Consider the following 17740-nt stretch of genomic DNA (forward strand, 5'->3'; position numbering starts at 1 on the left):
ACTAAGCCACCCAGGCATCCCCTTGCATTATATTTTAATTACTTATTACAACTTCCCTGAATAAAAATGGTAGTCTTTTAAAATACTTGTAAGTTTTTCATTGTTATTATTTATCAACTTTTTCTCTAATTTTAAAAGAACATGTTTTATTAGCAGTTCAATTTATGGTACATTTTTATATTTAGTCATTGTCATCTTCTTCAGAACCAAACTCAAAGCCTAAAAATGTCTTCCCATGTTTCCCCCTGCCCCCCCCGCCCCCCACACACACCCTGCTACCTCTCTGACCTCCTGCTCTGCTGTGTTTTCTCCACATTCAGTCCAGCTCACTTATTTGCAATTTTTTTTCTCTCAAGGTCTTTTTACCCCTCTGTCCAGACCATTTTCCTATAGATAATTCCATGGCTCATTCCTCACTTCCTTCCAGGCTTTAGCCATATCACAACTTAACTGAGAGGTCTTTTCACACCTCTTATTCTTATATCTCTTATTCATTTACTTAGCTATCACTACATTCTAAATGTTTAATGTCCCCTGGTATGTGACTGCAAACTATGTCATAAAGGGTTGCATTTGTTCTGATCACTGACTATAGTGTTCCTACCACCTAGAATACAACCTAACACACAGGAGGCACTCAATAAATAATGGGCTGAATGTAAATATACTAACATTATTGTTTAATGTACGATTACTCAAAATCTCTAATCAATGCCTTCTATAGTTGATTCTAATTCGAGAATCTATGATTTCTAAAAGGAAATTTGAAATAGGTTAATCTACTATTTTATTTAATATGCTATTTTGTGTATATTTCACCCTGGGCTCATTTATTTATCTAATATAGCATACCTAAGCCCATCTTTAGGGAAAACAATCCTTGAATCTTCTTGAACATTCTCTTGAACATTCTCTTGAAGATTCTCTTTGATTTAATTGTGTTTACTCTTTATGGTACTAACCAGAGACTATTAAACATGTTCCTTGAAATCTTTTCCATTTCTTTTGTACTTTCTTCTATTACAAAATAATGGAGAAGTATAAAATGATAATAAATTTACCTTTAAACATTTATATTCTGTGTCTTTTAGCCTGGGGCTAATTCAAATAAAGGTTATTTCACTCTGGTTTTCAGTTTCCACTTGAAAATGTTTTACTTGAGATTCTGTTCTTTCATACAGAGACCTCAATTTTATGCTAGTCCATATTAAGGCCCTTGCTCAGATGGGAGCATTGTAGAAATCTGCTCTTTAAGGGCTCCTTCTCACAATGGAGCCCTCGTTTCAGGGTCTTTGCCTGCTAAAACAATGGGTGGTTCTCAAGGTTTTCATTTTCAGAAAGAAATATGACCATCCGAGAAAAGGCCTATAAAATGCATTAATCATTTTCTAATTTTGTATATTCACTTATCACATTTCATTAAGCAATTTCATGAAAAAATAGAGGGTGTATTGTCAGATTGATAAATAGGCCATTGTTTGGCATTTGGGAGGTTGTAAGGTTAGTTTTACTTTACTTATATAGGTTCCTCTATTTTTTTAGACTTTTTAAAAAATATGAATTGAAATATAACATTGATACAGGAAAGTGTACTTGAGCATAGACCTTGAAAATTTTTCTCAGAGCAAATGCACCTGTGCCAACAAGCACCAGGTCAAAATACGCCATATTTCCAACACCTCAGAAGATTCACTCGTGCACTTTCCTGCTTCACTTCTTCTAAAACATAGCCACTCTTTTGACTTTTAAACAGATGGAACAATTTTGCCTGTTTTTGAAATTTAATTAAAAGAAATTGGGGATCCCTGGGTGGCTCATCGGTTCAGCTCCTGCCTTCGGCCCAGGGCGTGATCTTGGAGACCTGGGATTGAGTCCCACGTCGGTTTCCCTGCATGGGGCCTGCTTCTCCCTCTGCCTGTGTCTCTGCCCCTTTCTCTCTCTCTCTTTCTCTATGTCTATCATGAATAAATAAATAAAATCTTAAAAAAATAAAAAAGAAATCATAGTAGGTATACTTTTGCATCTCACTTCTTTTGCTTAAATCTCTTTCAGGAGATTGATCCATCCCATGTCATATATGTAACTATCATTTGTTTATTTTCATTGCTTTATAATATGCTCTCATGTGAATATACTATAGTCATTTCCAGTTTGGGCTACTACAGATTAAACTGCAATGAACATTCTCTCTGTGTCTCTGTCTCCCTCTACAAACACACACACACACACACACACACACACACACACACACCATTTACATCTCAGAACAAAACTGTTGGGATATAAAAATTATGCAGTTTTGCATTATATACTAAATGTGATGGTTTCAACAGTTGTCTGAATTATATTTTCCCCCAGTTAGGAGTTCAGATTATTCCAAGTTCTCACCCTCAGCATTATTAGCCCTTCTAATTTCAGCAATTTTAATCAATTTATATTGGTATCTCATTGCAGTTTTAATTTGAATTTCCCTAATTACTGCTGAAGTTGAACACTTTTTTAATACTATTCTTCAATTTTTGAACATCCTCTTTTGTGAAGTTCCTGTTCATATTCTCTACCCATTTTTTCTATTGGGTTCTTTTGCTCATTCTGCAAAACCTAAAACTTAAAAAAAAAAACAATAGAGGAAAATCATAGGAGAAATCTGGAATGCTCAATAGTATAAAGGTATCCATTCTTCCCAAATTGATCTATAGATTTAACTGTTGATCACATTCCAAACAGAATACATATGGTAATTAAAAAGATGATGGTAAAATAAATAGAGTAATACAATGAGTCAGTATAACCAAAAAAATACTGAACAAGAAAATAGTGGAGGAACCTAGTTCACCAGATACCAGGATGTATTGTAAAATTGCAGTAATCCACATGGTGTGGTATTTGTGCATGTATAGACAAAGAGAAAGATTGAAGTGAAAAAAAAGTCCAAAAACAGAATACATTTCTATCAAGAAATTTTTATGACACACCTAGTATTAGAGAGCAATGATGAATAACATTCTTTTTAATATGTGGTGTTGTCACAATTAGATTCCAAATGAAAAAAAAAAAAGAACCTGAATCTTAACCCATTCCTCATGCCAAATTCAATAACCAATTCCAGGTGACATATGGATCCAAATTCAAAAGGTAGAACAAAGAAGTCTATATAGATGACAACAAAATATAATATCATAATGGTTTTGGGCAGGCAAATATTTCTTAAATAGAACACAAAACTATAAAGTGAACATTTATAAAAATGAACTGCATCAGAATGAAGAATTATGCTTTATCAAGAGATACCACTAACTGAATAAAAATGTAATCCAGAGGTTGAAAATATGTTTGCAATGCATGAAACAAAGGATTCATATCCAGAACATAGTAACAACTCATAATTTTGATGAAGTTCAGGTTAATTTTTCTATTTCTGAATCATGCCTTTGGTTTCAGATCTAAGAAATATTTAGTTGTCCCAAGACACAGAGATTTTCTTTTCTCTGTTTTATTGCCAGAATTTCTTCTGGTCTTATATTGAAAACTGTGAAATTAATAATTATAACATATACAGAAACCCCAAAATTCATAATCAGTAACCAGAATATGGGGGAAAAAACCCTCTTATCAAACAAATCTAAGGCTACATTATTAACCTACTATTTTAGAGGAGATCCAAACAACTTATTGTTTACCATGATGTTTTCTTGGTGGGAGGAGATCAACTACATCAAACGGGCTAAATCTAATAATTCTTTGAATTTTCTCCTGTCTTCCTTGTTTTCGTATTTTGTAATGGAATATGGGGAACTGAAAAAGACCTTCTTCACATAAATTTTAATATCTCTAAAAAATATCTTAATTTATCTGATACTGATTTTTCAAAAGAAAAGAATCTATCAGATTAATTGAGGCAAACATTTTATTGACGGTCTTATTCTGTTATTTGAAATTCTGCCTGAAAATTTGAAAATATCCAGTTAATCACTTCAGAAAATAATAAAAAAGTATAATGTTTCTATAGAGAAATTTTCATAGATTAAATATGACAATAACCCTAAATTCATAAAATCAACCAAATGCTGCCCAGACTTCATTCTCATTTCCCATGTGATGCCTTCTCTGTACCAGATGAGCTGGACATACACATCATGACTAGTCTATCACTGATGATGGTTATTGTAACAGTATGCAAGCAATTTATTTGAATTTATCCTTGAAAGAGAGATGTAAATGTAATTAGGATGCTACTAAGTGCCTGGTAAATGTATTGGTTGATTAGAAAGATCTAGGAAGTTGGTAAGAAAGGAGGGCTGCCTCTAATATCATGGCAGAGGGGAGGGATCCAAAGACACTCTAAGGAGACCAGAACTCCTTTCATCTACATACTTGTTCAGGTATAACTATTGACTTTCTAAAACCATACATATATTTTTTTTCATCTAAATCAAACCTAGCAATAGAAAACAAATTTACAGTTGAAATAGCAATTTTTCTGTGTAACTCTCATACTTGGATGTGGTGCCTAAAAGAATGTCACCTTAATTCAAACAAACTTTATCATCATCATGTTTGAATGCACTTTATACATAAAAAATAATATTCAGCCTAATAAAAGCCATTTGTTGCACAGAACACTGCTCTAAGAAACTAAGATTCACCACAGGACTTAATATGTCCTCCAAATATAACTGTATCAAATAAAATCTGAAAACAACACAGAGTGCCCTATCAGGTCTGGATCATGCCCTTCCCTGCCCTCTGTGACTGCATCCATTAACTTCCTGAATCATATTAGCCACCAACAGATGCACATGAACCAGAAAACACACTCTTAAAAATCACCACTTTGATTTACAAGAGAACCTGAGAAGCTTTCCCTGCTTTCGGGGCCAAAGCCCACACTCAGACATTAAACATGCTGTTTCATGGTATCCGGACTTTGTCCAGGTCTCCACTTACATTATTTTTCTGCAAGACGCGCAGTGCCTTGTTGACATTGTTCAGGGCATGAACTCTTGTGGATCCTTTTTCTTTTGGCTGAAAGCAAAATGAAACAATGTTTACTGCCGGGCAGAGAGGGACAATCTACAAGAAATGAAACAATTTATACATTTCACTTCTAAGTTTGAATATTTTAAATGAACATAGGCTGGGATGCATTAATATAATACACTTAAGTGCTTTGGGTTAATTGCCCTTGTCATAGGACTTTCTTAGCATGAATCAACCACTCCTCAAGAAAAATGATAGCATTTTTTTCTTCCAAAAGAAGCTATTTTGGTTACCATCTCTTCATTCCACAGGCCAGTTGGGGATTACTGCATGACCAGGAAAGAGAAAGAACATTACATAAGGACCTGTTAGTAAGGTAGATAAGTGAGGTCATTTCCACACACTTAAGGAAAGTAAAAAAGAGACTTGAGCCTAGAAAAATTATATAATGCCAAATAGGATTAAGGGAAACTATTTCTGTCAATGTTACCTTAATTGCCTTCATCACTGAAGCTCAAAATCTCAATCGTCTTTGGTTCTCCAACCTTCACTCTCAATCCCCAAAATCCCACCTCATCCTATAATTTCTAAACTGACATTTGCATAGTGCCATACAATACGTGGATTAACTCATTTATCCAGTTGTGGAGTTTTAGAAATTCTACCATCATGATGTCTGCCATATTGCCTTCTAAAAAGAGATCTACATCTCAAGAAATTTTTTAATGCACAATAAAGTACAGGTGGTCCCTGACATGATAGTTTGAGTTAGGATTTTTCAACTTTAAAATGGTGCAAAAGTGATATGCATTCAGCAAAAATCGTCCTTCACATTTTGAATTTGGATCTTTTCTTGGGCTAGCAATATCCAGTATTATACTCTGGTGACACTGGGCAGGGGCAGTGAGCCACAGCTACAAGCCAGCCATGTGATCATGAGGGTAAATGACCAATACGCTTACAATCATTCTGTTTTTTTTTTTTTTTTTTGCTTTCAGTACAATATTCAATACATTATATGAGATAGTCAATACATTGTTATAATATAGACTTCGTGTGAGATGATTCTGCCGAACCGTAGGCTAATAGCATTCTAAGCTCATTTAAGGTAGGCTAGGCTAACCTAGGAAGTTCAGTAGATTAGATGTATTAAATGTATTTTCAACTTACAATAGTGTTAATGTGTAATGGATTTATAGGGATGTAACCCCATGTTAAGTCAAGGAAGATCTGTATGATTAACTGTAGGCACAATGTTGTACAGCAGACCTTTGGGAATTTATTCATCTTGCATAACTGAAACTTTATACCTGTTGACCAGCAACTCCCCATTTTCCATATTTCAAGCTAAGTGTTCTTGTCACAACAAAAAATGAAATTAAACTTAAAAGATCATTATGAATAAAAGCCTTATAAAAAGATATTCAATAACAAAGATACCAAACATTACAAGGGAATAATATCTATTAATTAGCATAAATTATATGACTGAAAAATTTCACCTTCTAGTTCTGTTTAGGATAGAATATGCCAAAATAAAAATAATATTGCAAGATTGTTTTGTTCAGGAATAGGTCCTGTATTTCTAGTTAAAGCGTTAATTATTAAATTATTGAATTTTTCTAGATCTAGTACAGCTATACTGGATTAGTTTCCAGTTTCTTAGTAAATCCTCCTAAGGTTAATGTGAACTTTCTTATAAATAAGTCACATACCAGTTTTTGCCCTGTCAGGCCTTCCAAAAGGTCTAGGAGGCGTCTCCCATCCTGTAGGTCACTGAAGAGGTTCTCTATGTGCTGCTTCCCAAACTGAAACATGAAATATTCCCAATTAAACAAAGCACTCTGCCAGTGATCCATTTCCATGATTATGCCTTTTAAAATTTAAAGCTGTGTTTAAGAATATTTAATGTATCTAACCCTTAATCTGCCAAGGGTGAAGGATGAAAAGAGACCCTCCAAGTAAAAAACAGAAAACAATATATCATCATTAGGTCCAATCTATTTAAATTTGTTTTTTAATAACGCAAGTTGGATATCTGTGGCCAAAGCAATTCAACTTTTTGAATGCTGATTCTAGGAAGGACAGAGAAGTAAACACACAAAGAAACAAAGACCACGTACAATTTGCCCTGGGTAGGTGCTTAAAATTTAACTGTCTTATGTACTTGGCTACATATAATACCTAATCATAGAGGGTCCACCATCCTACACCCATAGAGCATGCTTTCTCTGAATATACATTTTGGATACCACCTCAAACTGATCGATTGCATGGCTCAGATGTTAGAAAGATCTGATTTTAATTGAGTTGAAATATACTCATGATATCTTTGTGTCTATTTTTCTCAGTTCTTTGCTTGGGAATTGTACTGAGGAAGAATAGTAACCACTCCTAGCATCTAGTATTTTTGTAGCAACTACTCATGAGAAACACTTTACTAAATGAGTGGATCTTATAATCTTTATAATATAGTTGTGGGTTAGCATTCACATAATCATCTTACAGATAAGACAAAGAGGTTGAACATGTGGCCCTTTGTCACAAAACTAGAAAATGGTAAAACCAAAATTTTGTCCCAGAACTGTCTAAGTCCCAGTGGGCTGGTTCTTCCTAGCTTATCATTCTGCTTCCTAGGGCTTTTTCTCTTCCATCTGATTATCTTTCAAATATTTTATTTCTTCTGTCATGCCCCCAAATATTTTCTTTTTCTGGTTGAAAGCCTATAATCCCTTCATATGAAATCATTCACAACTCTTTCATCACCCAGGTTCTCTGGAAAGTCCTAATTTATCAGTGACAGATACTTATTGAGCATCAATAAACCTGAGCCAGGTGCTAGAGCATACACTAGTAAATCACACAGACATACCCCTAGCCCTTGTAGATCTGTGAGTCCAGCAGGAAAACAAATATTCCCAAAAGGCAATGCCACACAGAAGCAGTAAAAGGGACCCAGGAGCATTATCTTTGGGAGCTCCCATAATATGGGGACCCGAAAATGCTTTCCCCAAAATGTTCCCCACATTAGTTTTCAGGTGTTTGGGTTAGTCTCATGCATTCCTCGATCACATGCAGATTTTGCATTTCTCCCAGGGCAAGAAAAATAAAGGAGAGCCTTGGTTTCCAGGCAAAGGGCATCCCTGAAGTTTCTAAGATTGAAGACAGGATTTAGGCTCTCCCTACAACCACATAGCCATGTCTGTGACAAGTCCTGTCAATGCCTAGGTTTTTCACCTAATGAGAACACAGATTCCTGCAAAAAGGCCACCAGTCCTTTTATGGCCAGCTCTGAAAATCGAGGCACATATAGGCTTTGACAAAGATAACTACAAGTTATTCTTTTGAAATTCTACTCTAATAGTTCCACTTAAAAGTCCCAGGGGAGGGACACCTGGATGGCTCAGTAGCTTAATCATCTGCCTTCAGCTCAGGTCATGATCCCAGGGTCCTGAGATTGAGCCCGACATCAGGTTCCCTGCTTAGTGAGGAGCCTGCTTCTCCCTCTGCCTCTGCTGCTCCCCCTGCTTGTGTTCTCTCTCTCACTCACTCTCTCTCAAATAAATAGATCAAATCTTTAAAAAAAAATTGCAAGGGAAAAAGAAGACAACACAAAACACGAATATGTAAAAACACCTTTACTACACATAATATAGAAGTAAATCTCAAAACAACATGCCATTTTTATGAAACTTTAAGGAAAGCTTTTTACTAATAAGAAGATGAGTGCATGCTTTATAATTCTGTCAAGAATCTCATATATAACATGGAATAGCTTGGCATTTGGGGGGTTGATATTAAGGTTTCACTTTAAAATTGGTTGAAGGTCTACAATGCCTTAAAAAGGCTGTTCGGAGATGCAGTGAAACACTGGGACACCTGCACCCCGATGTTTATAGCAGCAATGTCCACAACAGCCAAAGTGAGGAAGGAGCCTCGGTGTCCATCGAAAGATGAATAAAGAAGATGTGGTTTATGTATACAATGGAATATTACTCAGCCATTAGAAACAACAAATACCCACCATTTGCTTCGACGTGGATGGAACTGGAGGGTATTATGCTGAGTGAAATAAGTCCATCGGAGAAGGACAAACATTATATGGCATCATTCATTTGGGGAATATAAAAAATAGCGAAAGGGAATAAAGGGGAAAGAAGAAAAAAATGAGTGGGAAATATCTGAAAGGGAGACAGAACATGAGAGACTCCTAACTCTGGGAAACGAACAAGGGGTGGTAGAAAGGGAGGTGGGCAGGGGGTGGGGGTTACTGGGTGATGGGCACTGAGGGGGGGGCACTTGATGGGGTGAGCACTGGGTGTTATTCTATATGTTGGCAAATCGAACACCAACAAAAAATAAATTTTAAAAAAAGGCTGTTCAGTTCTGTTCTTTTTGTTGTTGTTGTTTTTGTTTTTTTCAACTAGGAGCAAAATTTTACAGATGCTCTTGAGAAGTGAGTGGCTCCTAAATTTACCGATGAAAAGAATATTACACACTGAAATATGTCAAGTTTTGAAAAAAATAAAATATAGTTAGCTGACAGAGATACTTCTTCTTATCAAAAATACGTATCTGGATGGATGGATAGATAGATAGATAGATAGATAGATAGATAGATAGATAGATAGATAACAAAGTCTATCAAACCAGGAAGGATGTGGGTGACAAAATGTTCACTCAAGTAGGAACAGAGAAAGAAGTATTGGGTCACAGAGTAAAGTATGAACCCCAAGGCCATAGTGATCATCTAGCATCCAAGACACAAGGACTATAAAGCTTATGCTTTGGGGCAAGGAGTCTAGACAAAAAGGTCAACAAGGCAAACAGGCTCTTGCTTTGATCCAAACTCATACACAGGCCAACATATTTTATAATTCTTTCTTTTAAGCTGGAATCAAAATGGAGAGGGAATGAAAGACTTTAGGCTAATCAGAGGCCTCCAGGAGTATCTAGTTGGGGCACTTAGAAAGCAACAAGGGAACAGCGAAGAAGTTCTGCTCTCCTACCTAACTTTCATAACTCACACAATCAATGATATATTAAAGTATCACAACTGAAATCCAATTTCTATTTGTTATACCACATTCCCTAATAGAGACCCTCCCAGAATGTTCCACCAAAACACCTCTCCTAGCAGATGAGATTGAATGAATTTACTGCAGGTCTGGCGGTATAAATTAGGCAGTGACTGCAGGTTCAAAATGTCTATGAACACATACATTTTATTTTTTAATTTTTTAAAATAAATATATCATCATGTATTATTAGTTTCAGAAATAGCGGTCAGTGATTCATCAGCTTTATATAACACCCAGTGCTCATTCCATCACATGCCCTCTTTAATGTCCATCACCCAGTTATCCCATGCCCCCAATCTCTTCCCCTCTAGCGACCCTCAATTTACACCTATGTTTTATGTCACAAATCCAGGGAAATGTTGCTTTTGTCTCTTAATGAATGTTTGTTTTAAAAGTATTTTCAAACATTTATGAGTGAGATTTCCCCTTTTAGGTCTAACTAGAGTGATGTTCAATGAAATGTACAATATTGAGCCTCTAACTTCATGGATGTTCAGGTGCAAAGTCTTATTCTTCCTGTGGTATGAAGACCCCAGGGAAAGCAAAACATTTTATTTCTCTTGGATGGTTTATGTTTCTTTCCTAGATTCAAATTCTCATTCCACAACATCAAGCTATGATACAGCAAAAGTGGCACATCTTTGAGAGGCAAAAATAGATGACTTTTAAACTCAAGTCTTCTATTTATTAGCTGCACTGTCTCAGGCAGTGATTTAACTTTTCTGAGGAACAAGGTACCCTAGTAAAATGAAGATTGAAATAATACCACTTCAGAGTTCTCTGAGATTTAAATGAAACAGTGTATGTATGCTGACTGACGTGGCAAACAGTAGGCACTCAATAAATATAGGATGGTTTTTGTTTTTGTTTTGTTTTGTTTTATTCTATTGTTTGACTTCTAATTTTCAGGTCAAATTCTAGATATAGATACAATTATGGTAATTATTAAATCTAATAGAAAGTGCAGAGCTCACATACAATGTGTTCTGTCTTTTTCTCAGCTTGGTATCTGTGTAAGAGTGAAAGTCAAGAAGGAAAGATGTCACTCTATATTCAATTACTAATACTGGTGACTGTGGATGGCACTCAAAGGCTTGAAGCCTTTTCTCTTTTTACTTGTTCCTTGGGCTACTTTTCATTAAATCTTATTTTGTTTGTGGCCCTTTCATCTCCTACATCTACCATGTCTTTTTGTTGTAAGTGGCATTTATGTCATGAAAACAGTAATATTTCTTTAAAATTCCTATCTTTAATAGCTTTCTTTTCACGTATATGAAAATTATTGTGTGAAACACACAAAACATTAAACCCTCTTTGGGCCATACAACCCTGTGGCTCTCCATCTTCAATCCCTTTCATGACTAATATTTTCTTTAAAAAGTGAAGTTTTGATATTACTCAGCAGTTTACTGCATTCACTTACATATTGTCTTCTTCTTTGCTAACTTAAATAACAAGATGAAAGGACCATAAAATGAGATAATGCTTCCTGATCATTGTCTGTATAATATAAAGAAATACAGAAGCACAGACAAGGTTCAAAAGAAAAAAAAAAAAACAGGTTGATTGGTAAGTGGGAGAAACAAAATGAAAAAAATCAAACTGAAAAAATTGAAAGGGAAAGAAACACATATATGAAAATATTTAAATAACTCCTGACTTTTCAGAGTTGTATCAATCTTTTAACCCGAAAATACACCGAGATCAATACAATATTCCAATAAGGGAGAAAGAACACAGGAGTTGTTTAGCATGGCCTTCTGGCTACAAAAAGGTCAACCTCTGGATGACTCTGTTGCTCAGAAATTCAAGATACTTCTCTGTAACTACAAATGTTTAAATACTACAAACACCAAAAGCACTGGAAACACCAAAAAGAAGGGCAAAAATATTTCAAAACATATTTTTCAACCCATTATAGTATAAATCAGCATTTTTCATAGATGATTGTTATATTAAGTATGGATTATAAAAAGTATTTCATAAGAACATTTTGTGGAGGTATACTATACATACAAGAAATTACACATATCTTAAGCGTTAGCTCAATTAGTTTTTACAAGCTAAACACATTCATATTATCACCACTTTGAGGGAGAAACAAAAATATAACCAGCATCCTAGGAGCTTCCTCACACCCCTTCTGTGTACTGACCCCTTTAATAATGACTGCTATGTTAACTTTTTGTACCATAGATAAATTTTGCATTGAAGGGAGTCTCTTAAAAACAGAAAAATTTGGTTTAGTATTTCATTTTTGGAAAGTAATGATTGAAAGATATCAAGTTGAGGCAGAGGGAAATTGGAAAGAAAAACAAAGTTGCACTGATGAAATTTGTTTCACAAAACACAAGGAGGGTGTAATGCGGTGAATAAAAATATTCCTCTATACCCAGAATGCCTTGGTTCAAATTCCAGTTCTGCCATATTCCAGCCCTGTGATATTGAGTAAGTAACTTGACCTTGCTGTGTCATACCTTTTTTATCTACAAGATGAGGAAACATTATTACCTAACTTGTGGTAATGCTGTGAAGATTTGCTTTATTCATAAGATACACTCAATAAATATTAGCTAAGGGCAGCCTGGGTGGCTCAGAGGTTTAGAGCTGCCTTCAGCCCAGGGTGTGATCCTGGAGACCCAGGATCGAGTTCCACATCAGGCTCCCTGCATCGAGCCTACTTCTCCCTCTGCCTGTGTCTCTGCCTCTTTCTCTCTCTCTCTCTCTCTCTGTGTCTCTCATTAATAAATAAATAAAATCTTTTTTAAAAGTAAATAAATATTAGCTAAAAATAAATAAATATTAGCTATCATGAATTCGTTCCAAAATTCTTAATAATCCATATTTTCCATAATTCTCCTTGTAAATTTTGCCTCAAAGTAACAGCACGGATCAACTTCAAAAATTTAGTACGGGGTTTACATGGGCTCATAATTATAAAGTTTCCAACATGTTGTCCGGCACATGAAATGCTTTAGCAACTTTAATAACATTTCCTATTTCCTTCTCCCTGTTAAATGTCATCACCTGGAGGTGAAGAATAGAACCTTCCTTTAAGGGTCCCAGGGTCCTAGCAAGATTTAGGTAACTTGAGAAGAGTTTAATAAGAGACAATCTACAAAGAGGAAGACAGGGTGTAAAGAAGTCACTAGAACTGGTAGTAGAGAATGGTTATTATCACTCCTAGACTTAGGATGGAAGAGACGGTTACTGGGCCCCGGACAAAGAGAAAACCAAGAGAGTCCCCTGACAGGAGCTTTGATAGTTGGCTAATGAATGCAGCCATCCTGCAGTTAATAAATACCCTGGTCTTTCTTTCCTCTCCCTGAGACCTCCTCTAACTGGCCCCATTAGCCAAATCCAACTGGAAACCAGAGGGCAAGAAAATCTGCTGATATAATCCACAGAGGTCAGCCTCCTAGGGAAGAAAAAGGCGAAGAGAGGATCGAGAGGGAGAAACCAGAGAGAGACATACAATATCCCAGACAGGGAAACAAACTTTCTCTGGGCCAAGGGGTCAGTGTCAGGGATGCCCATGTCAGAAAATAAATGAAGACCTCAGTGTTTCTCCCCAAGCCTCCTATATTATTTCTATTACTGATAATATCATATCATAGTGAGACATTTCCTCTTCTATAATAGGGTTTTCAAAGTACTGGAAGTTTTTATGGGCTCTAACAGAAGAGAATTAACATATATTATTCATATTCCTTAGCACCTAGTACTTTTAAAGACTTCTATATGCCAGGAAAAAACACTAAAATCTGAGCTACACAGATAATCAAGAAAAATCCAAGATATTCCTTGGAGCTAAGAAGTACTCAAGAGCTAATTTTTATAATATAATAGATTTACAATGTCATCAGATATAAAATGCTATTTGGTAGCTGGTCTTTATAAAATACAATCCCTAAGACCCAAAGTCTATATTATACTATTAAGTACACAAGAGAAGATTCAACCAGATTGCACATTAGAACTTTCTACAGGAGCCACAACAATAGTTAATGGAAATTAAGTCATTATCTGTAAATGGTCTATTAGAAACCCAAAAGTAAAGTGTGCATAGCCAAAAGTTAGCATGGTTTGCTGTCTGATCAGGTCTATCTTTAACATGCTGTGTAATAAAACTGAATTCTTAAGCTAGGCCTGAGTTTTCTCAATCTGTAAATTAGATAGGTCAGTACTAATTCAATTACCAGGTATTCTGAAATAAAAATTAGTATAATTATGGTAAGTAATTTTCTATCTTACATTTCTAGATATAACCTTAATTCACAAATAGTTTTTTTCAAAATATATGGAAACATTACAAACCATGATTATACCTATTTTATACCACCTTTAATCTTTTTTAATTATTGAAATATAGTTGACATACATTGAAATATAATTGACATACAATGATATATTAGTTTCCAGTGTTTAATATACTGATTTGACAATTCTGTATATTGCTATACTGCTCACCACAATATGTGTAGTCCATCTGTCACCATACAACATTATTATAATAGTATATATTCCCCATGTTGTACTTTTCATCTCTGTGACTAATTTATTTTATAACTACAAGTTTATACCTCTTAATAGCACTCATCTATTTTGTCCATTTCCCCATCCACCTCCTCTCTAGCAGCTACCAGTTTGTTCCCTATATTTAAGAGTCTGTTTCAGGTTTTTTTTTTTTTGTTTTCTTTTTTAGATTTCACATGTAAGTGAAATCATATGATATCTGTCTTACTCTTATTTCACTTAGCATAACACCCTCTAGGTTCAGCCATATTGTCACAAATGCCAAGGTTTCATTCTTATACTACCTTTAAATATGCCCTAAAAGTTTAAAATTCTGAGAGTTAAATTCAATTTCTTTATTGAATCACATAGGTATAGGATTTAAGGTTGAGATATCCAGGAATGGAAAGAGAGGTTGGTTATATTTTATCCCAACAGTAGCTTTTGTGACAGAAAAAGCACAGTATAAGGTTTCCAAGAGGAAGCACTTCATCTCAAAGCATCTAAATAACACTCTGAAGCTTTAAAAAGGAAAAAAAATGTTGTGACACAATGGACATGCTCACTAGAGAAATGTCAACTCTTGGCACTTAGCTCCAGGCAAAATACAGAGGGAGAAAGGACTATTCAGGCTTTTTTGGATCCAGTGGAAGGAGCTCTTTGGCCAAAGGGCATCTGGAGATGCCTTTAATTAAGTGTAAAACTTATTCGTGAAATTAACATTTTTATAATTTCTCAATTATACTGCAATGCAATTGTGTGGACAACTACACAAGATACAACTTCTTCCTAATCATTTCCTGCCACTACCCAATAGGAAATCAGCCTGGGACAATTCATTCTCTCTTCTTCCATGGCTATGAGGAAGGACTGCCTATAGGCAATGACAAATCAAGGGAACAGGAGACCTACAGAAAGGACAAAAGTCTCATAGGGCAGAATATTTAAATACGAGCTTCTGTCCCCACTCTACCTCTATTTCCTTCAAATAGTTTGAATCATATGAAACTTTTAATTTTGTAGTCAATATAGTTGAAATTGAGAATTTATTTTTCTTTTAAGGATTTTATTTATTTATTCATGAGAGACACAGAGAGAGAGAGGCAGAGACACAGGCAGAGGAGAAGCAGGCTTCCTATGGGGAGCCTGATGTGGGACTTGATCCCAGGACTCTGGGATCATGCCCTGAGCCAAAGGTAGATGTTCAACCACTGAGTCACCCATGTTCCCCTAAATTGGCAATTTCATATGATTCAACCTCATATGTTTTAGAAAGACATGAGTAGTAAATATTAAGTGCTTAATTTATGTCAGTCAAAATTCTGTGCACTGTACATGGATTATTTTAATTAACTGTTGCAACAATCAATTTAAATCATTCCCATTTTATAGATGACCAAGCTGAGGGAACATAAGTAACTTGACTAAAGCCACACAGTGAAAAATTGGGAGATACCAAGCGAAACTTAATCAGTCTATCTCCAGATTTCTTAACCATTTTCTACTTTGTAACTACTGTTTTGAGTTGGGCTTCTTTGACAATCATTCCATTCAGGGTCAGTGTTGGATAAATTTTACTTGCTCATTTTCATAATATCTTTCAATAAAGTAGGGATAATTTAACTAATTTATTCTTTTTCTTTCCCCTGAGGTTTCTGAAGGTCAGATGCAGTTATATAACCTACAAACAAAATTGCTTCTAATTTTAGGTTGAATTAGTAATTGAAGGATAATAACACAGTGATAATTCTACATATGTACATTAGGAAAATTCTTTAGTGTCCTAAGTTTTTATTGCTGTATCACTCTTTTGGGGGGGTTCTATTAACTACTTCAGGAGTCCAGTATGCCAAGCATGGGGTTCCTCAATATATCTGGTAAATACTGCTCTAGAGACCAAAACAAGGTTTTTATCAAAAAAGATTTACTTATCTCATTTTTAGAGACAGAGAGAGAAAGAGAGAGAGAGTGCAGGTGGGATGGGGGTGGTGGCACAGGGAGAGGAAGAGAGAGGGAATCCCAAGCAGACTCTCCACTGAGTCCAGAGCCAAAGCTCAATCTCATGACCTTGAGATCATTACCTGAACCTAAACCAAGAGTCAGATGCTCAATGGACTGAGCCACCGAGGCACCCCCAAAACAGGTTTTTAAACTCTGAGATATGTGGAAAAAGCAGCTTTTTAATATAAATTAAAATACAAAACAATACACCACACCAAAAACCTAGAAGGCTATAAATCAAAATAGATATATTTAAGGCAATCTTTAAGGTTGACGAAGACTGAGATCATAGGAAATAGGAAAAGTTTTATTTGTGCATTTAGGGTGGTTATTTCTTGAGAGATCCACTCAAACATGCCAGTCACTTAATTAAAGTCTTCCGTGTGAGATTCATGTGGTTGCCTGTTAAGAATATAGCACCTGGGGCCAAATCGGCTTTTATTTAATTGCAGTTCCTTTTCCAACTGGGTGAACTTGAATAAATTCTTTGGTAATTTGCTTATTTTCCTCGTGTATCAAAGGAGGAGGGTAGATAAAGTATTCAACTAAATTCAATGGGTATTATTCAAATACTTTATATTGTTCCCGGTGCTTAATGATTGGGAAGAAAAAAGATCAAAAGGAGCTACAGCCATTGTTTTCACAGCTTCAGCCATGGACAGGAAGGAGGTTCGCACCTAAGTAAATATAATTATACCATTATGTTAGAACCCTGTCAATAGTGGTATTGTAAATATGGTGTCAGCACAAATAAAAGAGATGTTGTTGCTTGAGAGACTAGCAGTGGCAGAAGTCCTTGAACTGAATTTACAAAGTTAAATAATAAATCAGCAGGGGGGCACCTGGATAACTCAGTCAGTTAAGCATCCACCTTCAGGTCAGGTCATGATCTCAGGGTCCTGGGATCACGCCCCACGTTGGGCTCCCTGCTCAGCAGTGAGTCTGGCTCTCTTTCCACCCTTCTGCCCCTACCCCTGCTCTTTTGCTCTCTCCACTCTCTCAAATAAATAAATATTTAAAAAAGAAGAAAAGTAATCAACAGGTAGATGTGGAAAGAGGAAAAGCATGTCAAGCAGAGGGACATTTTGGATGCTAAGGACCAAATACATTAAATTACATCAACTACTCAAGAAACTGGGATGAATCAGTTCTTGGAGCACAGG

At 35.6% G+C, this 17740-nt stretch overlaps 1 protein-coding gene across 8 annotated transcripts in view; it reads right to left on the reverse strand.

Moving 5' to 3' along the window:
• The window catches only part of DMD (dystrophin), a 2057113-nt gene that overhangs the window by 1686556 nt on the left and 352817 nt on the right, over nucleotides 1-17740 (reverse strand). For all 8 annotated transcript variants that reach the window (XM_041741334.1, XM_041741335.1, XM_041741332.1 and 5 more), the window contains 2 exons: nucleotides 6696-6788; nucleotides 4948-5025 (listed from right to left, as the gene is read on the reverse strand). In XM_041741334.1, coding sequence (XP_041597268.1) covers nucleotides 4948-5025; nucleotides 6696-6788 — 171 coding nt within the window. The remainder of the gene's footprint in view (nucleotides 1-4947; nucleotides 5026-6695; nucleotides 6789-17740) is intronic.

The sequence above is a fragment of the Vulpes lagopus genome, chromosome X (genome assembly GCF_018345385.1).
Source record: "Vulpes lagopus strain Blue_001 chromosome X, ASM1834538v1, whole genome shotgun sequence".
In the NCBI taxonomy this organism is placed as follows: domain Eukaryota; kingdom Metazoa; phylum Chordata; class Mammalia; order Carnivora; family Canidae; genus Vulpes; species Vulpes lagopus.